The sequence below is a fragment of the Magnolia sinica genome, chromosome 11 (assembly GCF_029962835.1).
Source record: "Magnolia sinica isolate HGM2019 chromosome 11, MsV1, whole genome shotgun sequence".
In the NCBI taxonomy this organism is placed as follows: Eukaryota; Viridiplantae; Streptophyta; class Magnoliopsida; order Magnoliales; family Magnoliaceae; genus Magnolia; species Magnolia sinica.
Window position 1 is genome coordinate 9,584,494 of NC_080583.1, and position 27,424 is coordinate 9,611,917.

The window sequence follows — 27,424 nt, forward strand, 5'->3', positions numbered from 1 at the left end:
GTAAGTGGAAGAGACATCACTATCCTCCTAGCCAATAGTCAGCCAATATCTACCCGACACGTCGATAGCTGACCTAATTACGAGTTGGTCAAAATCAGCTTAGCTATGCCCACTACCCTGTGGCGGGTAAGGTTACAACTCCTTCCCAACCGACCACGACACAGTGCGAGACGCGGCCTACTGGTATTCGGCACTCGGGCGCTCATGTATCCACTCAGTCTAGACGTTAGGGCGTCTCTTGGTTACGAAAGTTTAGAAATTTTCACCAAGGGACATCTATGGCGCCCCAAATGCTAGTAACAGATTTTCGGTGTCCTATCTGGCCATCCACGACATGCCTGTAAAGGCTACGGCCCTGATGTTGCTAGGGCGTACAGTAATCACAACACATAATGTAAGATGCATGAGTCATACAATCCAGTCATGCATCAATCCTACGCATATCATGCGCTCATGTGAGACAATCTCCGCCTATCAGGGAGTCTCATAACAACCTACCCAATGGTATATGCAATGGTCAACCACATCTCATAACAGACATGCAGATGATGCGTATAAGCATGTATTATGATGCTATGCTGTCACATACTCACAATCGGTATCGATAATTGGCCTGGACAATCGGAATCGGTGAGAATAGGCCTAACAAAGCCTAAGGGAAGGTCACAATGTGCACATTTAACCGTTATTGCCCATCAATGTGGACATTTAACCAACATTGCTCCCAATGAGTGACCCACATAGACCCAAATGTATCGTGGGCGCATGCCCTCATACAAGGGCCTCATTCAATCAATGGGCCACATATAATCTCAATGGGCCTCATACAATCACAACGGGCCTCATTCAATCACAATGGGCCACATACAATCTCAATGGGCCTCATACAATCACAACGGGCCTCATTCAATCACAATGGGTCACATATAATCTCAATGGGCCTTACATAAGGGTCATATACATCAAGTGGGCCGCACGACATGGGCCTAATACACATCACAATGGGCGGCATGACATGGGCCTAATAAACATCACAATGGGCCACATGACATGGGCCTAACATATATCACAATTAGCCAAACAAATGGGCCTCATATACATCAAGTGGGCCGCACCAATGGGCCTCATATACATCAAGTGAGCAGCATCAATGGGTCGCGCCAATGGGCCTCATATACATCAAGTGGGCCGCATCAATGAGCCGCACCAATGGGCCTCATATACATCAAGTGGGCCGCACCAATGGGCCTAGAAAAGTGGATGAATCGTGTGCATGCAACACACACATCATGGTAGGCCGCACAAATAAATGGGATAAATATACAATACATGCATCAATGGTAGGCCCCACGTGGCACCGTCCAAAGGTGGACAGTGTAAATATAGAATACATACACCAAGGTGGGCCCCATCACATGGGCCTAATATACATAACAGGTGGGCCCCACATACACAGCAAATGGGCCTCACCAGATAGGCAGTGTGGGTTCAAAGTACATCGTGGTGGAGCCCACGACACCGTTCAAACATTGTCCATGTAAATCAGCATTGTCCAAACATTTGACAGTGTGGATGAAATACATAGATCACAGTGGATCTCACACATGCAGCAAGTGGGGTCCACGGCTGGACGGAGTGGATATAAAATAAATACATCAAGGTGTGGCCCACCCGTCCGACATATGGACGATGTGGACAACACATACATCAAACATGGGACTCGTAGAATTTGGGACGTCAATACAGCAGCTATATAGCTGGTGTATGCGTACACCAGCCAATCCTCTTCACAGGTAGGTTCCACGTCGGGCCCACCATGATGTTTATTTTCCATCCCATTTGTTGATAAGGTCACACAGACCTAAATAAAGAGAGAAAACAAATTTCATATTTATCTAAAACTTTAGGGATCCCAAACGGGATTCGATGGTAGATGTTCAACCCCTCACTGGTTGCAGTGTGGTCCACTCGATAGACAGTATGGATATAGAATAAATACATCAGGGCTGGGTCCCACCGTCCAGATGGTTGGACGGTTAGGATATAACGCACACCTCATGATCAGCCCACCGTCCAGAAGTCTGAACAGTGTGGATCTGAAGCATACATCACGGTGGTCCTCACAGCACCGTCCAGATGGACGGTACAGATAAATACATCACAGTGGGCTCCATCCAGATGGACGGACGACATGGATTAAAGGGACCCACAGAACTTGCTTCGTCAACACAACAACATGTGTTGTTGGTGTGGCCAGCTGGCCCACTGTCCAGATGGGCGGCTGGAATATAATACATAAATCAAGGTGGCCCACGAAGCTTGCTGACGATGTACAACAGCTGCCTCCTGCTTGTCCAACAGATGGACGGGGTGGATTAAAACTCACACATCATGGTGTGGTGGATCTCCACCGTCCAAATCTTCTGGACGGTGCAGATATAATAAATACATCATGGTGTGATGGATCTCCACCATCCGGCATCATGGTGGGCCACACATAAAAAAAGAGAAAGAGAGAGAGAAATAGAGAAAAAGAGAGAGAAATCGATGAAGGGGAGGGACCTCGCCACTATGGGCCCTCCCTATACAATGCATACATTAAGTGAGTCCCAAATCATGTGGACCCTACATCAAAATCAAATACTATGAACACTCACCGTTGGATCTCCCCTTCCTTCTTCAGCCAATACATGCTAGAGCTCCAATGGAACATGATTTAACGGTTGAGATTGATCATGGAGGGTGGGATTGGGTGATAGGAAGGTAGGCCACACACAAAGCTCTCTCTCATGGAAACTTTCTTACGAGGACGGTTACTTGGGAGAATGGATGGAGAAATGAGAGAGAGAGGGTTGTAAGAGATGGGTGTGATGGGTGACGGATGGGTGAAAGGTGATGGATGTACTTGACATGTAAGGGATGTATAAGAGGGTGAGTGGACTTTAGGGATGGGTGTTATACTTGGGGATGGGTGTGAGTGATGGGAGTGATGGGATGCGTACTTGACATTTGATGTAATGGATTCTCCTGGGATTTGAAAATGCGCGGTGTTTTCCTCAAATTGAATGCTGGCCCACATCTCCTGGCCCGAGTATCGCCTCAGCGCGGGGGACGCGGCGTCGGAACCGCAACGATGGCGCCTTTGTAAGGGTATAAGTATCGGGTCGAGCCGACTCTGGAATACAGGATATGACTCAAGGTCGTGCGCATCTGCTATCTACGCATCGCGGGTGGCCAGAATTCGACCGGGAGAACCGCGGGAGCCTACGAAACGGTACGGTTTAGGATATGGGCCTCACACTCGGTCCTCGAGCCTGACTGGCCAGCTCGGCTCGGTTCGGTCAGCAGCTCGGGCCAGCTCAGGTTGAGTTCGAGCCAAGATCGAGCCGAGTTTGCCATTGAGGCATTTCCACAAACACCTGGATTGCACTTTCAAAATTCCTCAGTATGTGAAACATAAGCATTGGTTTTACAGGTATTTTACCAAACACCTTCTAAGCAACATAAAAACAAAAAAAAATGGTATTTGTTTCATGTACATACCTTCCTTACCACCAGCCACCCGTCGTTGAGTCATTTTATCAAACACTTGGTGAGCAACATCAATGACAAAGTAATCAAGTCATCGAACTAGTTCAATCTGAGTTTGATTCGAGCTGGATTCTAGCCGGGTTGAGTCGAGCTGGGGCCTGCTCAAACTCAGCTCGAACTCATTCTCGAGCTCACAAAATCAGCTCGACTTGGCTCGAACTCAGCTTCGGACCGAGTTGAATCAAGCTTTTTCGAGTCGAGTCGAGCGAGCTAACCGAGCTAGCTCAGTTCATGTACACCCCTTGGTTCCATTAAATGCACAAAAACGTTAAATGCAAGAGTCATCTCCGTGTGATCCACTTGAATGTTGTACCTGCTCATTTTTGGGCTCGTTATTTTTTATTTATTTACTTTATTTTTTGGGCTCATTCCTTAAAATGATTTGAGAAAAATGGATGAATGGCATGAAAAAAACAGATCATGGTGGGCCCCATACAAATCTGCCAATGTCTATAGACTCATGGGAATCGTAGGAGGCAATTCGCATCTCATGAAAAGGTTGGATGGCAAATAAATTTCATGTCCCATGGGGAGGACGCAATGTGCTTCCACGTCGACATCATGGTAAATGAATTACTTTGAAACTTTATAAATGCTAAATTATAATTTATAAATGTTAATATTTTAATTCATCGCGATATATTGCGATATTATCAAAATCTCGGAAACACGTATTCCGCTCAATGGTTTTTATGCAGAACTCCTCTTTTCCAAGACCCGACGTGCACCGTATTCATATACATATACGGCCATATTTCTACCTACGGTCTACGATAAATCTACACAGCACGGTTGCGTAGAATGCTTTCGTCGTCTCTCATTTATTTCGATTTGATTTTTTGCACTTTCGGGGATGGACCCGCAGGGGCTGGAATTTAACCATGGTTAGACCGTTTGGGTTAAACTCGGGTTAAGTGGCCGAGAGAAGCCTTTAAAAGGCAAGCTTGGGCTCTTTTCTTATCGCATTCTTTCCTCTCTTCGTTTTCTTCCTCGAAGAGCTCTCTCTACTGAAATCGGATGATCGATTTCTCTTTCATTTCCCGTTCGTTTTAGCGATTTACTTCCTCCTTTGTTCTTCTTTTCTCTTAGCTCGTTTCGAGCTCTCGATCTCTGGTGCGATTTCCCTCTCTCTCTCTCTCTCTCATGCTCTGATTTTCGTCGGGAAGAAGGGTCTCTGTGAAACCCAATCCCCAACCTTCCGTCGGCGGATGGCGGGAATCCCGACGCGAAATGTAGCGCTGGGTTATCCAGCTCTTATTTCAGTTTGCGCCGGGAGTCTCGCCAGACCGGACAATCAGGCTCACTGAATCGAACCAGCTGTCCACTGGCTACCGGCGGGAATGAAATGGCTCTGTAAGATTCAATTCACAGCCTTCCGTTGGCGGATGACGGGAATCCCGATGCGAAATGTAGCGCTGGTTTATATCCAGTTCTTATTTCAGTATGCGCCGGGATTCTCACCAGCCTCTTGCGAGATTGGATAATCAGGCTCATTGAATCGAATCTGCTGTCCATTGACTACCGGCGGGAATCTCCACGCTAGTTTGGTGCACGGATCGTCGGGCTGTCATTTTGATTTTGCGTCACCGATTCCCGCCAAAGCTCTCCGGTGGAGAGATTGGGAAGCTGACGTGGATTTTTTGCTTTTTTTTAAAAAAAAAAACATTTTTATCGTCTGGAAAATGGAGAAAGTTCGAGAGTTCTTATAGAAATTCCAGCGACGGATTCGGACATTTTGCAATTTCTTTTCAGTGCATAAATTTCCAAATTTACTCTTTTCTCTTCAAGATATTTACACGTCTACCCTTCACCACCGCTTGTGATTGTTGGATTTTCCAAAGAGATTTTCTTATATTTTAGCGGATAAGCTTCGGACGTTTTCCCTTCTTGACCATTTTGTGAGGAAGTGTTGTTACTACTTTCGTATTGGAAAGCACCCTTTGTTCTGCTGCGTATTTACAGATTTGCCATTTGTCGTCTTCTCATATAAAATAAGGTACCTTTCCTTTTGTGGTTTTGTGCAGAGAAATGGCTGAAAAAGCTGATTTGAGCTACGCGAAGGGAGCTGGGGCTCGCAACGGGCTGGCGAAGATCCAGACGCACAAGAAACAGAACGGCATATGCCATGACGACAGCACTCCGCCCGTCAAGGCCCAGACGATCGACGAGCTGCATTCGTTGCAGAAGAAGAAATCGGCTCCGACTACGCCGATCAAAGGAACGCAAGGCGCTTTTGCTACCATACCTGAAGAAGATCGGCAAAAGCAACAGATGCAGTCGATCAGGTATATATAAAAAGAAAATAATAATATAAGAATCTAAAATTTTTTTAAAAAATGGCCACAATAATTAAGAAAATTACCAAAAATTGCCCTTGTGATAATAGGCGGACGGAAATGCCCTCGTGATATCTCATCGATAGGTCAGTCTCAGCCTTTTGATCTGTGGGACAGAGATGAACGGTTAAGATGAGAAATCCACCGGATCTTGTAACATAACTATCAGGACCAGATAATTTCGTCAGCTCATGTTAGGACGTGGGCAGGAAATGAGGCAGACAAAAAACTCAAGTGGGCTGCACCACAAAAAAAGCTTTTCATCCCACCGTTGAAACCTTACGAGGCCCACCGTGATGTTTCATAAGCCATCGAACCCGTTCATAAGGTGATTCCACCAGGATTGAATTAAAAATAAACAGATACGAACCTGATTCAAAACTTGTGGGGCCCAAGAAGGTTTCAACGGTGAGCATTCAATCCCCACTAACATGAGCTGGAAAAATTGATGGACGGTTGGATGTCGCACGAACACCATGGTGGGGTCCACATAGGTTTGTTTATGTAACTTGACTAGAGAAGACGAAGTTGGGTTATCCATACACAGATGGGTTATTTTTAGGGCACGTTCCATCGTTGGTTGGGATGGAATAGATGAATGGTCTGGATCATCGGACGGTGGGCCCATATGTATCATCAACTCGCGCAAATGATCGGCGGATTGCGTGTGATGATGGTATGCAAACCCGCTTCAGGACAGACTCGTGATATGAAAGGATAGCAGTATAGCAGGGAAGAACAGTGTTTCAGGTCTCGTTTCAGAACAGATTCCCTGCTATCCTTTCAACGTCCATCTTTCCAGTGGCGGCCCACCACATACATGGGCTCTGATTTATTGTGATTTCTAGATCTTAGTCCGTAGTATAATATCCTTGGTGGGCCCCAAACACTTACTGCGTGACACCAATTTAATTGGTCTGGCGGAGTACGAAATAAACTTGGTTTCGTGTCAGCGAAAGCGGATTGCGTGGTGTGGCCCCACACCACCGACCAGGTTTCGTGGTATCCACACCGTCCATCCTTTTTGCGAGATCATTTTATGGTGCGGGCCCAAAACTGATACAGATCCAAAGCACAAGTCGACATTCACCGTTGAAATCTTCTTAGGGCCTACCATGATGTTTATTTGCCGTCCAACCTGTTCATAAGGTATCATAAACTTGGATGAATGGACAAGACAAATATCGGCTTGATTCAAAACCTCCGTGGCCCTCAAGAAATTTTCAATGGTAGGCGTTTGATCCCCATTGCTTTCTGTGTTGTTCTTTGGATCTGCCTCATTTTTGGGCCATGCCCTGAAATGATCTCGCAAAATGGATGGACGGTGTGGATATAACACAGGCTGATGATAGGGCCCACAGAACTTGGTGACGTCAACACACCACTGAGGTCGGTTGTGTGTGGCACACCACGCAATCCGCTGCCCGTTTCAGCTTACCCACCAAAACAATGAGATACTCCTGTCTCCACTTCATTAAAAAAACGCGTTTTTTCTTTTAATATTTTGTCATTTTTACTAACTTGCCCTTTCGTATGGTTGCTTTCTTTGGCAATGTTTGGTAATTAACTGTAGTTTGATGGCGTTTCTGTAGCGCATCTTTGGCATCTCTGACGAGGGAGAGGGGCCCGAAAGTCGTGAAGGGAGACCCCGCAAGGAAGCCCGAGACACCCAGGGTCGCGCACGTTAGCCAACACCACGCTTTCACTCCTACTTTCGACGTCAGCGACAGCTCCCTCAAGTTTACTCACATCCTCTACAACCTTTCCCCCGCTGGTAAATATTCTCGCTCGCACCCCTCTTAACTTGCGCCGTAGGTGTTCTAATTAGACAAAACATGGAGAGAGAAAAAAAACAGAGCAAGGGGTTTTCAAATGACCCGACTCCCGAGGGCCCTCGAAGTTTCGCGGTGTTTTTAGCATTTACCAAAGATGGGTGAGGCTATTTTCGTCATTCGGGAGTACGATTTGTTGCTTTCTTTTATTTAGGTAGCTTGCAGTTTTTAGGTTCGTCGTGGCGCGGCTTTCATCTCGTGATAAAATGAGGGGAAGAAAATACCAGGAATTTATCTGTGTTTTTAAATTATCACGATATATTGAGTTCGAAAAGCGGGGTCACTTTCTTGGAATGGGGTTATGTATGGAATCTAGGGCCCACCGTGAAAATATGTGTCGCATCTCCGTACAATTTTCGCAGCCCGTCTCTAGCCCCAAATGGGCAGTTCTATGGGCGGGTCCACTGTGATGTATATGTTTATCCACGCCGTCCATCCCTTCTCCTGTATCATTTTAAGGTATGTGCACAAAAACGAGTCAGATCCAATGCTGAAGTCGACCACACCAAATAATAAGCTTGGGTTGCATTAAATGCCAGTTGCATCAAATTCAAGGGTCATCTATGGTGTGGTACACTTTAGCTTTGGACCCATCTCATTTTTGCGTTTACACCTTAAAATGATATGAGAAAAAGAATGGATGGCATGGATAAACAGATACATCACTGTGGACCCGCCCACAGAACTGTCCGTTCCTGGCTAGAGATGGGCGGGGTAGGAGGCAATCTGCATCCCATTTTTTCAGCTCAGTTTGGGGCATGTAACCAAAATTGAAGCATATACAAAGCTCAAATGGACCACACTACATGAAATAGTAGAGATAGTGACATCCACCGTTAAGGCGACGGAGGCATAGATGATGGGAAAAAACAAATATCAGCTTTGATTCAAAACTTCTGTGGAGATTTTTTCAATGGTAGGCATTCAGTTCACACTGTTTCTTGTGGTGTGGTCTACATCAAGTGGGCCTCAGAGAGTTTACCCAGTTACTTATTACACAATCCTCTTCTCACATTCTCTAACTCCAACGAGGGGGAAACGACCTAGCGTGAAATTCACCCCATCCATCACCAACGTCGCTGTTATTTTTAGACTTGATCCCATAAACAGACTGATTCAACATTAGTGGCTACTCTGTAGAATTATACCTAATAAACTCTTAAATTCACATGTCATGGATCACCTAAGTTTTGGAACAATGATTTTTCATCAGATGAATTGATTAGATGGCATATTAAACATCATGAAGGACCCTACACAAAACTAATGGTGGATTTCCCATCCCAACTTTCTCCCATGGTGTGGCCTACTTTGAGTTCTGGATGGTCGTGATTTTAGGGTTCCGGGGTGGATCTTGTAAAAGTTCCACCCACATAGATTGTGGGGCCCACCGTAATGTATATGTTTTATCCATGGATGAAGAGAAAGGACAAATATCAGCTTGATCCCAGACTTCTGTGGCCCTTAGAAGTTTTGACTCCCACTATTCCCTGTGGTGTGGTTCATCTAAGCTTTGGATATGCTTCAATTTTGGGCTCATGCCCTAAAATGAGTTGAAAAATGGATGAATGCGCGCATTAGACACATACATCACAATGGGCCGCGTATTGCAGTGTACTTAATATGCAATTCGTGTCCTAGAATCCATACCTTATCGTGGCTCTATAAAATGTGCCATACTAACTCTAGCAAGTTGGACATCTCTTGTCACCAACTACAAGCTGATGGCAACATGTCACACGTGTGCTGTTGGGTTTGTTTGGTTTTTTTTTTTTTTCAAAATAAGAAAAGAAAAATGTTGGTTTTTTTTTTTCGAACTTATAAAAAGAAAATGTAGGAAAGTAGGAAAAGGTATCTTTCCGCTTCGACCCTTACATGCGCCACAGCCAGCTGTTCATTTGCTGTGCTTAGCTGGGAACGAGTAGACACATTGTTCAACATCAACTTGCAAGTGTGGCCGCACCTTTGGACACATTCGTCCTGGGTTTGCTGGTTGCTATTAAATGCACTTTCATGGTTCGGGCACCACTGATGCTACTGGGCTATTGTGGGGCCCACCTGGTGTATGCATCTGATATGCTCCATTGATCGTGTTAAATCCCTCCCTCCAAGATGTAAATGAGCTGGAAAATTTGATGGCTGATGTGGATGTACAACACATACATCTAGGTAGGGCCCGTGGTTAGGGAAACACCTACTAACGCTCTACTCTGGTAACACCTAATCGGCTCTTTCCAAGAGTTTTTTGGCTCTTTCTTTAATCCAATGGGGTACATTTGGCAGAGCTATATGAGCAAGCTATAAAGTACGAGCACGGCTCATTCATAACATCGAGTGGGGCACTAGCGACACTCTCAGGAGCGAAGACGGGTCGCGCTCCAAGAGACAAACGTGTCGTTAGGGACGAAACCACTGAAAATGAGCTTTGGTGGGGAAAGTAAGTTGTCTACATCTCTATCTCTCTGTTTTTATTTTCCTCCCTTAATTTCATGGCGTCATTCAAACTCTCCTTTTTCTAGGAATTTGATTGCTTTTGTTTTGTAGGGGCTCACCTAATATTGAAATGGACGAGCACACATTTTTGGTGAACAGAGAAAGGGCCGTTGATTACTTGTGCTCCTTGGACAAGGTATGGTACTGTCTCCGTGTGTTCATTTTTTTTCTTATGATTTATCATTGTTTATTGCATTCCTTGGACTATTGTTGTTTATTAGTAAAAAAATTTATTTAGTGTCATTCATTAGCTATGATCAAGTACGAATTCTCATGTGGCGTGCGTTTTTGTTTCATGCTATCAGTGGACTTCCTATCATCAACAATTACTATTTTTATGTCAGGCCCAAGTCCATGGTCAAGTACGGATGTTCTCTTGATTTGAGATTTTGATGAGTCTTAGTTGACCACCTATCATCTAATGCGAGGCATTTTCACACCGGGCTTGAGTAGGGTTGCCTGTGGAATGCAGGGGCACACTCGGGGTGGGCGAGGTCCACTGGGGAGTTCTCGTGTTCGAGGCTCCTCACTGGATGTGATTAATGCTTATTTTACATCGAGCTCAACTGGGGTAGCATGTGGGATGCGGGGACACACTCAAGGTGGGTGGCCCGTGTGAGGCGGTACTCATGTGATTTGGGGCCCAGAAGGGGGGTTCGGCCGAGGTCTTAACCCATGAGATGTGGGGCCTGAGTTATAAGATAAAGAGATTAATGCACTATGCTCTAACAATTCGAGCTTTTAGAGCAAGTGGTTAATTGTCCTGTATCAAATTGGTATCAGAGCGGGAGGTCTCGTGTTCACTAATTATATCAGTCACTCCTCATGTCTGCTAATGTGGAAATAACTGTAAGGATCCAAATACCGTTGTGGCTTACCATGAAACGCCACGTATGCTAGTCATTTGTCATGGGTTAGCCATTGGTTGCACATACATCCTCCTCTTGTTATATGGACAAGAATCTTTCTTGTGACGTGGCGTGTTGGTGATTGTTATCTCTTTCTCAGCACGAACATTTATAATGCATCGTGAAACTCAGCCAACTTAGTGTTGTCATTGCTTAGCTCCTTAAGCAGTTTTGGCCGTAAGGACTCCTTTTGTGTGATGCTATGGTGCATCCAGCCGAAGCTGTCACTTGCCACGATCGTGTTTCGATCAATATCCATTTTCACTCATAAGGCCACAGTGGAGAGTAGCTGGCTCGGCTACGTGAGTAAGATATGCAACACATGTCCCATGGAAGCAGCCAGCTAGACTTACCCTTTTGTGTTACTCATGATTTTTTGGATTCTATCATATTCGGCCTTTAGGGTAGATGATGAGATCTTTCATTTCTCTTTTATTAAGATTTTATGGCCACATGTCATCATTTGAGTCACTAGATCTGACACGGTTGATGGACCCTCAACTGAAAATGGGTGGATACGATCATTCCAACTTGAATGTGTGGTCTGTTGCACTAAGAAATGGAACCTAAGTGTAACATGGTTGTCCATCTTATATACACGTAATTCATGTAAATGTAGAACATGATAGGCGGCCCTTCTAATCGCGCGCTTTTATTTTTATGAACCTTGAATTCTACTATTGTCATGGTCATACTGATGCAAATTGCTTTCAATTAGAAGGATGCCAACAATATTTCGGTGGAGAGATACCTCTCTTTCATTTCCAAACAACTCCTCCAAGGAATTTTAGGATCCTCTACAAGAGGCCTTAAATTGATTTTATGAATTTTAGGATCCTCTGAAAGTGGCCTTGAATTGATTTCATTTTTGACCACTGGAACCCATGTTTTACGAGATCCAGAATCTTGGTTTGTAGGGCCTTACCATGGATACATTATGCTCCCAAATTCTCCCAGATTGGGAGCCTACATAAACATTTTGTAAGAGAAACAAAATGTTTTGGAAGATATTTGTCACATGGTTCGTCGATGTTGGGATGCAACAGGCCAGTGGTCTGGATTATTGAACTATGTTCACCTCGCTTGTAATGGAAACCCTTGCGTACAACCTTCAGTCAAGATCCTATAGATCCTCTACATTTTATTTTCTGAAACTGTTCTGGTACAATCGAGATGCTCTGATGCTACCCAGATTTCATGAAGCACAATTGACATAATGGCATTCCTCATACATTATCTTATCTTTCTTGAAACCAATCTCAAATGGATTCTTGATGTGTTTTTGAATTTGCAGGTGTTTGTGAATGATCAGTTTCTGAACTGGGATCCAGAGCATCGGATTAAAGTCCGGATTGTCTCCGCCAGAGCTTACCATTCCTTGTTCATGCACAACATGTAAGTATTATAATGAAATCATCTACCCCACTTCTTCAATGGCTCACCAATGCGAGATAAGTCCTCTTAACGTTATCATATGCTAGTGTATAGTTTTCATTACTGACGGAGACAAGGTAAGTATATCATATGTACGAAGATGACAAATGTGGTATGGCTTATGGTATAGTTAGAGTACACAGTCGATAACCACGTGGGTGGCAGGTGCATCCGGCCCACACCCGAAGAGCTGGAGGATTTCGGTACTCCGGACTTCACCATATACAATGCCGGGCAATTCCCGTGCAATCGTTACACCCATTGCATGACATCATCCACTAGCATAGACCTTAACCTTGATAGAAGGGAAATGGTCATTCTCGGAACCCAATACGCCGGGGAGATGAAGAAGGGTCTGTTCAGCGTAATGCACTACCTCATGCCCAAGAGACAGATCCTCTCCTTGCATTCCGGCTGCAATATGGGGAAAAACGGCGATGTCGCCCTCTTCTTTGGATTATCAGGTATTGTTGGATCGTTGCAACGTGGAACCATGGCCCACCATCCGATACGCTATCTTCTTTGTCCTCATGTCTTGTTACTTTCTTTTGATAGTCTTTGTTCTTTTATTGTTTTTTTTTTTTTTCTTTAATAGAATTGGTGGTTGATTATTTTGCTTTGATCTTTATTTTAGGCACTGGGAAGACTACTCTCTCTACTGATCACAATCGGCTTCTGATTGGAGATGATGAGCATTGTTGGAGTGAGAATGGGGTTTCAAACATTGAGGGAGGTTGTTATGCAAAGTGTGTTGATCTTTCAAGGGAGAAAGAGCCTGATATCTGGAATGCGATCAAGTTTGGGACTGGTATTAGTCTGATTTAGTTATTTAATTTTGCTATTGGCTGTGTTTGGATGTGCAACCAATCGGATATTACAATCTGGTTATTTCTAATTTAATACATGAAGAATGCAATTCAATTTAATAGCGCATCCAAATGCACCGTTTCTACTATTGTGTATGTTTTCTAATGATTGGTGGATGCTGACAGTACTCGAAAACGTTGTGTTTGATGAACACACTCGAGAGGTGGATTATTCAGATAAATCTGTTACAGGTATGCATATCTGAAGACTTTTCTAATGTTGGTGATTGCTAATTGCCATTACAATTTAAAATAGCTTTGATTGGGAAAGTAGGCCGACATAGGAAATGCATTAGATAAATGAAACCAAGGGTAATCATGGTTTTCAAGATTTGGATGAGTCCAATACGACTTGTCTGTATGGTACCACGGGTTGCCTCCCCGAGTCACCCTCGACTAGGGCAAACCATGAAGGCATTATCTTCCGCTACTTATGAGTTGTAGCAAGGAAGTACTTCTCTATTTCAGCAATTTTTGTTAATATTTGAGTGAATTTATATAATCATTCATTTGAATTTCAATGTTAGCAATTTGTTGAACGGTCCAATTGTTTATCGAACACTCCTTACTAGACATGGATCAGATGACTACGATCCTCTGATGGAGAGGTACTAGATCATGGCCATCCCATGATCGATGCCTCCATGATTCCCTGTGAATGGCATATATTGCTGAATGGTTGGCTCCATATGTACTGTCAACAGTTTAGACAAATGATGTTGTTTCTTTTCATGGAGCATTGATCCCTAATCCCATTGTTTCATGTTTCGATTCTTATATAATTTCAGGAATAACGAATTTGTATTGTTGGTGTTCTTGCAGAGAACACTCGAGCTTCTTATCCCATTGAGTACATCCCCAATGCGAAGATGCCATGTGTTGGCCCACACCCGAAGAATGTCATCCTTCTTGCTTGTGACGCGTTTGGTGTACTCCCTCCTGTGAGCAAGCTGAGCCTGGCACAGACCATGTACCACTTCATCAGTGGCTACACTGCATTGGTACATGTTGCATACTCAATTCTACTTCAATCCCATCTGTCTAACGAAAATGGTTGTTGAACCTCATCTTCTTAGCACTTTGCTGATGCTGGGTTCTGTATTAAATAGGTTGCAGGGACCGAAGAAGGCATAAAGGAGCCTCAGGCTACCTTCTCGGCCTGTTTTGGGGCTGCATTTATAATGCTGCACCCCACCAAGTATGCAGCCATGCTAGCTGAGAAGATGCAGAAGCACGGCGCCACGGGATGGCTCGTCAATACCGGCTGGTCCGGCGGAAGGTATGGATCAAAACCATATTTTTAAAAACTTGATTTGATTCAATGTCTAGCTGGGTCAGGTTGACTCAAAGACTTGAACAAGTCTTACCTGACTTGATATCTAATAATTAAGTTAAAATATTATTGAATAAATGTTTTAAATAGTTTTAGTTTGGTAAATGGTAAAATATAAAATGGTAGAAGGATAAGCTAACAAAAGATGGTTGGCTTGTTGGTTTGAGCATTGCTTCTGATTGAGGTCTTGCTTTGGAAGCCCAATTAAACCTTTTGGTTAAAACAACCCTTTGCAAGTGACTCACTTTGATCTGTTGTTCACCTGATTTGGGCTGATTGAGTCAGCAAGTTGACTTGATGAATCGGGCTGAGTTGGCTCAGTCTTGCTTACAACTGAGTATCATGATGGCTCAGCCCAAAATCTTGCTGAGTCAAGTAGGCTCAGCTAAGTTGCCGAGTTTTACAACTATGATCAAATGCTTTACATTTTCTGGATGATTGTGAGCTATGGTCATATGTTGAACTAAGTTTTTGATAGTCAGTTTTGATTGGATTTGGAGACCCACCACCTGGAGAGATGGATCACAATCATTTTGATTAGTTGATTTGTCATCTGAATCAAAGATCCGACAGCTGTGAATGGGATCACACCAATGGGCACTTCCCTCGCTTACGAACATCAATTTTTGTATGAACTTTTGCAGCTACGGCTCAGGCAACCGCATTAAGTTGCAGTACACTCGGAAAATCATCGACGCTATACACTCTGGCAGCCTGCTGAATGCAAAGTACAACAAGACGGAAGTGTTTGGGCTTGAAATCCCATCGGCAATCGAAGGTGTGCCTTCAGAGATTCTGCATCCAATGAACATGGTGAGTTTGCTAACCCAATCCTCGTACTCCATGGGGCCCACAGTTGCTTGAAAATGAAGCGACCCACCTTTGTCATTAGGTGCTTGTTGTGAGATGGCCCATTGGATCCATTGGTGGAAACAATGGGACCTGACTACTATTTTGCTCCTCCATGCACCCCCAACCTACATTGTTGGGTCCATTGATTCTGCCTATTATCTGATAAAACATTTGATTGGTGTTTGGTCTGGCAGTGGTCAAACAAGAAGGTGTACAATGATACGCTTTTGAAGCTGGCGGGTCTGTTCCGAAAGAACTTTGAAGGGTTTGTGAATTACAAGATCGGCGAGGACAACAAGCTGACGGAGGAGATTCTCGCAGCTGGACCCATCTTCTGATTAAATCAAGTGGAGGAAATGAGAGAGATTTTCGTGGGATTTTGGATTTGAAGGAGGTTATAAAAGAAATAAAGAGGGTTGGAATGGGAAGGGTAGGCTTATGTTTTTAGCGATAGCTTGCATGATCTGTACTCTCTCTACATGCAACTTTAATTTTATATGAAAATATGATCTTTTTGGAATTGTTCCCTCTTGTATTTTGGTTAGGCTGCAATTTTTTTTTCCCCAGTGTCATTCACCTTAGTGGCCCACCTCAGTGCGGTCCTCCAGAAGGTGAAAGGTTCAAGACGGCTTACATGGGTGGGCTCACAAGACCTTCGTAAAAGCCAAATACAGATAGGGCATGTCTAGTGGTCTGCCTAACCGTTACGCCTAACCAAAATTGGAGTAGAGAGGTCTGATCATCCCTCTAATTCTATGGTTAAGATGGCTTTGGAATATGATCAATGGCTTGGATTGTACAAGGGTGGGCTAGATGGACAAATTGGCTTTGAAATTCACTCTCTTTATTTTCTCTCTAGAACTTAAAAACCTATTGGATGCCATCTTGAATTCTCATCTCTATTTAAAATGGAATGGTCGAGGAATTTGAATGAAGTTGGGAAAACTCTTGCATGGTACCCATCCACAGGTAGTTGCCCCGTTGGACCCACCAACTAGTAGTTGCTAACAAGCGTGGGTTACATGGGTACATGTTCAATATCTCCTACTCAGTTATGTTGTAGGATGAGTGTAACATAAAATATCTATTGAGCTCCTCTCATAGTAACTAAAACATAAAATCATGATAAAAGGAATTAAAGGCGTGGGACCAATTAGAACATTGATGTTTTTTCACATGCATTTGAATACTAAGCGACCACTTAACTAGCATTCAATAACTAAATTTTTACAATGCATGTTCTAATCTGCATAACCAACTAGATATAGTTGACCCCCGATTTAAAGCATTTAGCCAACATATGCACTTTTATCCAACACACACTCATTTAAAATAAAATTTGTCTTTAAAATATGTTAAAAACTGTAGGTTGATAAATGTAACGCCCTGAAAATCGGGGGTCGAGCAGAAGCTCAACTCTCGAGTTCCAATGCATCACTTATGTAACATAGATAATGATGATTAAATGTTGTTCGTATTAGTGCATTAAACATGAATGAGATTATACTAAATCAGCATATCATACTCCAGATACAATTGGATTACGCAAGCGGAAGACTGTGATAAGTATGTAAAGCATATAAGTGGTGGTAGGTCCCTAAAGTATGAACATGATACTAGGTTAAATAATTACATGTTTAGTTTCAAAAATATACAAAATGATGCAGTGTAATGTCATCTAATCCATATCCCTGTAGCCCCAGTGACGCAACTCCAGGTCTACATAAACCCGTTAGAGAGTTGCAAGTAGGAGAACTCTTTCTCGTCGTCGTAGAAGTCAGGCTCTAACTCATAAGCCTCGATATCACTGAAACTACAACAGAGTCTTGTTAGTGTTTTAAAATATTGTCCTAGAGTAGGAGTGAGTGATTAACTCAGTGGAGCTATAAGGCAAAGGTTAACATGTTATCAATTCAGTCAAGCAGCAATGATAAAGCAATACAACAAGCATTCGTAAGTACTATGGTTAATGTAAGGATGATATGTATTAATGATGTATGCCCTCGCCTGCACTCCCTCGCATGCAACACCCCGGTAAACGTGTGCTTCCTCGCCAAAGCACATGCAATGTGGTACATGCTCGTGTTAGCAAGTTCTTATTTAGGTTCATTCATACAACATGTTTGGAAAGCTAAGGTACCTCCCTTTATATCATTTACCTAAACGATGATCCATCTAGGGTCGTTATTCCTATTTCGTCACATACGATAGACAAGTTTTAGGTCGCTATGGAGAGGTTCGTCACCTCAGCGCAGGCCTAGTTTATACTCGAAGTCACTACGGAAAGGCTCATCACCTATACTCAAGGTCACTATGAGAGGCTCGTCACCTGATCGTAGGCCGACAGCTCGGATACAGTGTCCCATACACCACCATATTCGGCTCATGAGTTTGGGTTGCTCACTAGTCACTACGGGGAGGCTCGTCACCCTAGCGTAGGCCGACAGCTCGACCACGGTGTCCCATATACCACCATGCCCAGCTCATGAGTCTTAGCGGATCGTGGTACCAAGGTTAAACGGGCTTTTCACTGGTAAGTGGGTACCTTAGATTCAAGTAGAAGCGTCCATACATGGTGAACATATATTAGGTCAATCGGGTTACTTGACAAGCTCGTCTAGTACGAGCGCACGTTGAATTAATCGACATGGAGCGCGTAAGCACTCCACGTGGCCTAACCACTGTCGATAATCACCGTACGACTCGGATTCATCAAACGTATCTGTCGTGGTTAAAACAGTTCGGCCATCGATCGTAAACCGTTACCGATTACCTGGAATACATCGTAGCCCCAATCACACTCCAAACAATAGCATTCACATGTGATAGTCAAAGACAACATGTGACAACTAATCTAAATATAAATCTCATTTGAGCATTTCAACAAACAAATAGTACACGTGTTCTCATACATAGGCATTTCATCTATAAATCACATAGTAGTAAGGTAGGTTACATAAAGAAAACTGTATCTATAGATAGGGGAATTGAGAATCCTATCTTAACGTCATCATTAAGTACATTTTAACAATTATTTTCTCATTTAGATATTTTATCAAACATTTAGACTACACATATCACATACATGTAATAAATTAGTTAAAACACATCTTATAGCAAATCCTTCTGCATAAGAGTTGCCACACGTACAACAATTATGGCAAGCACAAATCATAATTCCATATTCATACAAACATTTAAACAAACACATGGAATGCATTTTATTCAGCATAGTTCATATATACGTGTATCAGTCATAAATCATTAACTGACATTGAAAGCCTTGAAAACTATAACCTAAACGTTTATAGTCCGCACTTTTCATCGGTAAACTAGAATCGAATTCAGTTTGAACACCACGCCTTTATCTACGACACAACAACAACCTATAGCATGAAATATGTTAGCTATTTCATCATTTACTCTATTTGGATTTCTAAAACAGATTGGAGTTAAAATTTCTTACCCAAAAATGGATTCAAAATAGCCGGTGTAGGGTTACAGGTAGGGTGATTCGGCATGTGGAGTGGTGGGATCAGATCCCAGCAATGATCTCTCACTCTCTGTCTCCTCTCCTCACTTTTTCCTTCTCTTTACTCTCTTCTCACTTTAGGGTTTTGTAAATTCGTATGGAATGAGAGAGGGGTGGGTAAAGGCACTTATATAGGCCCAAAACTAGTGTAAATGGCCCCAGGGCCATGGTATACTTAAGTTATAGCTAAAGAGTAGCTGTTTCGGTCCAACGGAGCCCATTTGGAGGCCATTTCCTGTATACGGTATGGGAAAAGTTCTTTGACATTGGATCTAAGTAAGGTTAAGTTTTTAGTCCGATTAGATTTACGAATCGACCGCGGAGGACCAGTTTCAGTCTAACGGTCGTCGTCACTCGATCAGGAACAGAAATGCACTGACATGTGTTGAAAATTTTCCCTGATCTAAGGGTGTAGTTGGGTCAGAATCTGACGGTCTGAAACTTTAAATTTGGCCTGCAAGTGAACGGCCCAATTCACTTAAATTTGAATTTATTTTCTAAAGATATTCACATCTCTCACATACTTCGCTCCGGGCTCAAGTTGTGCGTTTCTGGTTACTATTGGGACTTGATTTCCGAGATGGTTGTCAAGCCCAGTAAGGCAGTCATAACCGTATAGTTTCGCGGTAATCGGACTTTCGACGCGCGGTCCAGGTCTGATACGGAGTTTCAAGATGCTCCCGAGAGCAACTGGGTTTTGAGATTGATCCTAGGTTTTCAAGTAATGTAGAGTTCGCGATCCTATTGGTTTTGGGTCTTACAGATCGTATAGAAAGCGGTTCAAGCTAATCTACTGATTAATTCAATTTAGTACTTAATTAATTTTTCGCCTAATTTCCAAAGAATTCGGTCCTCAGTGATTTCTGCCTGAGGTGGTACTCGGGTCTTTGTATGGATTTTTCCGAGACGTTACAATAAATCTTCAAGTGCGTATTAATAGTTTTAAGAACTTTGTGTAATTGCCACTGGATCTTTTGTTTTTTTGTAGATGTGTAATTTGGAATCGATTAAGTCGCTTTTCTAATGTAATTGAGTCTTGACCAATCAAGGGTCCTTCATCATTGTATACTACACAAATAGTCACCTATAAAATTAGCTACTCGCATGTTACAATGATCATATCGAATCAAAATAATCTATAGTTAAAATATCTCAACACGTAACTATAATCGACGTCGTGAAGTAGACGATACTAAACATATTTGAGTCTACAATATATAAGGCGTCTCACATGAGGTATGACTCATCTAATGTCCTCATGACCTAATTTTTATTTAACCCATAATCTAGAAAGATCATGTTATTCGACTCGATCAGTTTTATATTTAATCTTTTAGTGAATACAACTCATTGTATCCTCATTCATTTATTCTTCATAATAGAGAGCAGTTCACATCTTAATATATGAACATCACCTTAATTGTATCTCTTTTATACACTCAGGTAGAGCTGGGCATGTCTGACTCAATCCATTGGATTCGACCCGATTCGAACCGAACCGATGGCCTGGATCGGTACTGTTCGAGTAGAGTCAGGCTGATCTGACCGTTCATCGAATCAAGTTCAGATCAATGCCAATCTGGACCGATCGGATCCGATTGGATCCAATTCAATCCGGTCATATAGTATGAAGTTAAAATAGAGCTATTGGATGTTTGCATCTTTAACTGTTGAGAAATAAAGGGCTGAGGTTAAAATAGAGCCATTAGATGTTTACATTATCAGTGCTTCTACTTTTTCCGATGGTATGGTCCACTTGAGCTTTGGATATGCATAAATTTTGGGTTCAACCCCTAAAATGATATGGGAAAATGAATGGACGGTGTGGATCAACCACATGCATTCACAGTGGGCCCACGTGCATTCAAGCTCTCTATCACATGCCAACTATACTGGTGTGTGGCTAGATAAACTTCAAATTGACAAGTGACAGGTTGAGTAGCCAGTGAGACTACCTACTGAAGTGACGTCACCAGGTTCTGTGGGACCCACCATGATGTATGTGTTGATTCCACACCGTCCATCAATTTGTAGAGATCATTTTAGGCCATGAGACAAAGAATGAGTAAGATCTAGCTTTAGAGTGGACCCCACCACAGAAAACAGTGGGAAGAGTGACTCCTACCATTGAAACCTTCCTAAGGTCCACTATGATGTTTATATGAGATCCAATGTGTTCACAAGTTAAGACAGACATGAAAGAATGGAAAACACAAATTTCAGTTTGATCAAAAACTTTTGTGGGCCTTAGAAAATTTTAATGGTGGGCATCACTCTCTCCACTGTTTTTTGTGGTGGGGTCCATTTGAGCTTTGGATCTGACTCATTCTTTAGCTCCTGCCCTAAATTGATATCTCCGAATGACTGGACGGTGCAGATACAACACATATATCATAGCAGGTCCCACAGAACTTGGTCACGTCACTTTAGTAGAGAGGCTAGCTACTCAGCCTGTTGGTAGCTAATCCGCGTCCCACGCAAGGTATACATGAGTCCATGACAAGTTGTTGTAGATGTGTGTCGTGCGAATACGAGCGCGTACGCACCTCGAGCTCCAAATTATACGAACAGCTCAAATGAGATTAAAGTTACGTTGGCTTGCCATAACGTTTATTTCCATATAATCTGTTACTAATGTTAAAAATACATGGATGAAGTGGAAAAACAAATTTCATGTTGATTCGAAACTTCTGTTATCTGAAAAAGGGTTTCAATGGTAAACAATCAATCCCCCATTATTTTTTGCAGTGTGGTCCAACTAAGCTTTAGATCTATCTTATTTTTTAGCTCGAGTCTTAAGACAAGCTCTCCAAATGGATGGACGGTTTGGATATAACATATTTATAACACATACCTCATAGTTTGACCCAAAGGACTTGCTAACATTGATACACCACCGGCCCATCCGCTTCCGATTTGTATCATCCACTTCTCTTTTCCGATCCGAACAATACCTAACCCGATCTGATTCGGTTTTCCTGACCGAGTCGGACTCGGTTCGGGTCAGGCTATCAGTGCATTGGATCGGATCGAGTCACATGACTTGGACTCAATCCCGGATCGGATCGAGTTCGGGTCAGGCCATGTAAAATCCGGACCGAATCGAGTTGGACCCAATCCGATCCGACTCGGTCCGATGCCCAGCTCTACCGATGTAGGAAAGAAAACCTTAATTGTGATTTTCTTCATTTCTTATAATTTTGATGTTTACAAACAATAGAAAGATGGTATCTTCATAAACTCCATTTTCTTTCCCAACATTTCATTGAAACTAAACAGGCTCTTAACGGAAAATATTTAAAAATAAATACATGCAAATAAAGTATAAAGTTATTTAGGAGTCACTACTTTTTTGTTGGCACATTGATAGATAGAGTGGCCAGAGTTTCCATAAATAAAGTAGATCAAGTTAGATTGTTTCTACATCTTCTTTCATTTTTCCTTCTTAGGATTAGGAGTTGTCTTGGACTTTTATTCTTAGTCGCTCTACTCCGTAGGCTTTATGTTCTAGTAAGTTTCCATTTTCAACTATTATTGGTTTTTCTTGAATTTCATCGAGAGTACGCAAAATGCTGTCCTTATCTAGAAGGCATCTCACAGTGCATGACTTGTCTTCATAGTTATTATCATCAAATTACAAAGCCTTGAGTACTTTGACAATTAATGATTTGGAATCTATCTCTACATTGCATAAAACATTACTACTTAGCTATGATTTAAAGAATTGATATTAATCATCCACATTTCGACATATTACACAAATTTTTAAGTAAGAAAAGAGATGAATTCAACTTGAATGAGATGTGAACATCCACATAGTCAAATAAGCGATGCAGATCAATCAAATTCTCTAACGAAAGATAAATAAGATGCTTTTACAATAATTTATTTGTATAACCTTCAACCCTCTATTATGAGTGCATGTATCATTTGGTGGAAGAAACAAGCTCCCACTCAGGTTACGTATTACCTTTTAATCAATAGGGATAATCCTAATATTAAGTTTTCAATTTTTTAATAATAAAAAGGACATTGATCTAAACACATCAAGCCTAATTATAACACATATAATAAACTTATTATAAAAGTAATAAAAAATGTGCCAAGGTGAATATTTTATCTGATCATCGCCACTGATGGGCATTGTTTGTGATAGGTCAGATTATCACCATTGATGATGGATCATTTCAATATCGATGTTGATCACGATAGATGATGGTTCCGATCACTATTGGGGCTGTAATACTTTGAATTTTGTTTGTGCTCGTGTATGTACATGGGTGCTTAAGCACATGTACTTTCCCATTTGAAACCGTGCCTTAAGAGAGTGACACTTGGATTTTGCGCCTCTTACACACACTTACTCCCGAGACCTAATATATATTATCATGTACTTGATTAATCACCAAATCAACCATTGAAATAGTTACTCATCACCAGATTAAGACATCCACCGCTCCACTTGTAGACCACCCGATCATGGTAAAATAACTTCAAAATCATCACATTCGCTCATGTACCCATCCATCCATAAATCTAAACCGTCCATCTTATCTATCATCCCTATGTAAGCTTATCTAACCGTCGAGATCACAATGTAACCATCAAATGCCTACCTATATACACCATTTTATTCATCTCGAGCTGACACATCATTTATACTTGATCTATCTTCAACTGCCGAATAATCTCTCCATGAACATATTAATCTATCCAACCGTTCGATGTCAAACCGGACCTATTCTTCATCTCAAAATTTAAAACTTCCAGGGGCCACCGTAATGTTTGAGTGATGTATATTTTCCATCCAAACTATTGATAATGTCTCATAATTTTGGATGAAGATTAAAAAACAAATATCAACATAATTCAAAACTTTTGTAGCCTACCAGAAGTTTTAAATGATTAGTCCCCAATGTTTCTTAAGGTACGGTCCACCTAAGATTTTGATTTATTCTGTATTTCGGATCATGCTCTAAAATGATATTAAAAATAGGTGGACAGTCGTGGAATATAGAATAACTCCAAGGTGGGACCATGGTAAAGGGAGCATCGGGGTCTGCTCCAGACGCAGATTCGGTACTACCCTTTCCAGGCACTCAGCTAGAGAAGAACGGTCCATCAGGGACTGTGGGGTCCACCATAATGTATATTTTTTATCCATGATGTCCAATGATTTTAAATGATCATTTCAGGGCATGAGCCTAAAAAAGAATTAGATGGAAGGCTTAAGTGGTCCACACCACAGGAATAGTGAGGATTGAAAGCCTACCGTTGAAAATTTATTAACGGCCAATAGAAGTTTTGGATCAAGCTGATATTTGATATTTATGTTTTCCTTTCATCCCGGTCCATGCGACCTTATGAATAGGTTGGATGGAAAATAAACATCACGAGTAGGCCTAGGAAGTTTTCAACAGTAATAGTTCAATTCCCACTGCTTCCTGTAGTGTGGTCCACTTGAACCTCCAACCTACTTCCTTTACTTAGCAATCCTTAAAATGATCTGTTAAAATAGATGGACGGTGTAGATAAAAAGTATATATCATAGTGAGCTCCATGGACCCCTCACAGGACCGTCCATGGTAGGGTAGGTAACCGATTTGCACCCATCCGCTCACGTTGGTTAGGCCCCTCTGTACGTCAGTGCTGGAAAAAGCTTTGTGGGCCCATCTTGAAGCATTTGTTTTATCCTTGTAATCTATCGGTTTTTTCAGCTCATTTTAGGGCATGAGCCCAAAAATAAGATAGATTCAAATCTTAAGTAGACCACACCATAGGAAATAATAAGAAACAATAGTGATTAAATGCCACAAATAAAAACTTCTTTGAGCCACTAAAGTTTATGATCAAGCTGGCATTTGTGTTTTCCTTTTGTGTAAGTCCTCGTGACCTAATCAACAAGTTGGATGACAACTAATCATCTCTGTCCACACTAGAAAGTTTTTTAATCAACAAGTTGGATGACAACTAATCATCTCTGTCCACACTAGAAAGCTTTTTACAGTGATCCTTCAACCACCTTTGCTTCCAACAGCATGGTCCACTTGGGATTTAGATATGCTACATTTATATACTAATGCCCTGAAACACATGAATGTGGATCCTCTGCTTGACACCGGATTTTCTTGCCTGTGACAAATAGATGATCTGAAATTCAAAACACATGTTATAGTGGGACACATATCTTTTCCAGCGCCAACCATAAGGCACTAGGATAAAAAGATCATCCCAATCCTCAACTTAGGTGGGCCTGAAAACAAGAACTACATGCATAGGATGAACATAAGTTTGTACGTAGATATTTGATATTTCATCTAAGCCGTTCAAATTGTATTCTAACTATCTTGAAATTGGTAGTTGACCCCAAAAGAATTTCTTTCGGAGAATTTTATTCTGTATTCTCAATTTTATTTTTAAAAACTATTGATGATAAACAAACATAATAAATATAATTTCATTTTCTACTCTTTCTGCGGATCCATATAGTCTTTTTTTTTAAAAAAGAAAAAAAAAAAACTTTTTATTGTTTTTCTCATTTCTGTTGTGAAAAATGGAGGAAGTTCGGGAGGGGATTTGGACATTTTGCAATTTCCTCTTTCTTCGTTAGAAGAATTCAACTACTACCCGAAAAATATGATACGGATTTCCGTTACGAGTTTGAGCAAATATCTGTAGAAACTCTGTTTTTGCTGAACGGATTTAGTGAAAATTTTCTAAATTTACCCTCTTTTTTTCAAGATATTTACACGTCTACTCATTTCCACCGCTTGTAATTATTGGATTTTCCGAAGTTGTTTTAAAATATTTTCTGATAATCAGATCCGTTATTTTAGTTGGTAAGCTTCAGATGTTTTCCTTTCTTGACTATTTCTGCGAGCAAGTGTGGTTGCTATTTTAGTATTAGAAAGTAGCCTCTATTCTAGTGTGTATTAACGGAATTGCCATTTATCATCTTCTCATATAAAAAGAGAAGTTTCATATTCTGGTTTTGTGCAAAAGAAATGGCTGAGACAGGGCTACCGAAGATCCAGACGCAGAAGAAACAGAGCGGAATATGTGAAGATGACAGCGCAAAGCCCGTCAAAGCACAGACGATTGATGAGCTGCATTCATTGCAGAAGAAGAAATCGGCTCCGACTACGCCGAGTAAAGGAGGGCAAGGCAATTTCGCTACCATTCCTGATGATGATCGGCGAAAGCAGCAGATGGAGTCGATCAGGTAATATACAGAAATAAAATAATAATATAAGATTCTAAAGTTAGGAAAACGGACAAAATCATAGAGAAAAATTACTAAAAAGTGACATTTATATGGAAATCAGGTGGGGCCCACCAAATCCATATATATATATATATGTTAGGCAGGTCTTCACATGGTTTTAGATGGTGTGGCCCACCTCAGTTCCATATAGGCCTGATTTTTGGGATATCCCATAAATTAAAGGGGACCCATCAAATGTACGGTGTTGATGTGGGCCCACACAACTCTACGGTCCTGTGAGGTCGACCTAACGGTACCGTTGGAAATGGTATTACGAGGTCGACCTAATGGGAACTTCCCTTTAGGTCGAGTTGTGTGGGGCCTACCATGATGTGTGTCGAACATCAACCCCATCAGTCAGATGCATCATTCTATGGTGAGCTAAAGGATTAAAAATCAAGTAAATCTATTACTTAGGTAGGCCACACCACATACAACAGTAGAGAGGGATTACTGTCCTTTTAAATATTCATAATTATTTATTGGGTCTACCAAAATGTAGTTCACAAATCCAGCCGTTCAATTTTGTGTGTCTCAATTGGATGAGGGGTCATACCAAGTTTCAGCCACATCCAAAACTCATGTGGCCCCACCAAGTGCTTTTATATATTTTAGGCATGTCTTCACGTGGTTTTAGATGGTTTCGCCCACCTGAGTACCATATAAGCCCGATTTTTGGGATATCCCATAACCTAAAGGGGATCCATCAAATGCACGGTGTTGATGTTCAAAATACATCACGATGTGCCCACACAACTCGACCTCATGGTAACATTTCCATTATATAATATTAATAATAATAATGGACGAACGGAAATGCCCCTTTGGACGTTTCCTCGGTAGTTCAATCTTGGACGCGGTTTGGCTAGTGAAGCCGCCACTAGTCAGTAGCAAGTGCTTGGTGCTCTGTGGGCCCTACCATGATGTATGTGTTTTATCCATGCCGTCTATTCATTTTCCAAGATCATTTGTGGCTTGATGGA

The 27,424-nt window shown here is 41.8% G+C and overlaps 1 protein-coding gene across 3 annotated transcripts in view; it reads left to right on the forward strand.

Annotated features, from left to right (window-relative positions):
* The first annotated feature begins 4,540 nt into the window (after positions 1-4,540).
* LOC131218775 (phosphoenolpyruvate carboxykinase (ATP) 1-like) overlaps positions 4,541-27,424 on the forward strand; it is a 38,366-nt gene continuing 15,482 nt past the window's right edge. The window contains exons 1-13 of one of the 3 annotated variants that reach the window (XM_058213559.1): positions 4,544-4,704; positions 5,616-5,876; positions 7,520-7,701; positions 10,043-10,196; positions 10,304-10,388; positions 12,455-12,555; positions 12,760-13,058; positions 13,229-13,402; positions 13,587-13,652; positions 14,283-14,461; positions 14,570-14,739; positions 15,438-15,606; positions 15,840-16,165. In XM_058213559.1, the coding sequence (XP_058069542.1) occupies positions 5,620-5,876; positions 7,520-7,701; positions 10,043-10,196; positions 10,304-10,388; positions 12,455-12,555; positions 12,760-13,058; positions 13,229-13,402; positions 13,587-13,652; positions 14,283-14,461; positions 14,570-14,739; positions 15,438-15,606; positions 15,840-15,983 (1,980 nt within the window). In that variant the 5' untranslated portion in view covers positions 4,544-4,704; positions 5,616-5,619 and the 3' untranslated portion in view covers positions 15,984-16,165. Of the gene's footprint in view, positions 4,705-5,615; positions 5,877-7,519; positions 7,702-10,042; positions 10,197-10,303; positions 10,389-12,454; positions 12,556-12,759; positions 13,059-13,228; positions 13,403-13,586; positions 13,653-14,282; positions 14,462-14,569; positions 14,740-15,437; positions 15,607-15,839; positions 16,166-26,180; positions 26,400-27,424 lie in introns of those variants that run through there. The other 2 variants (XM_058213558.1, XM_058213560.1) reach the window with 2 other exon arrangements.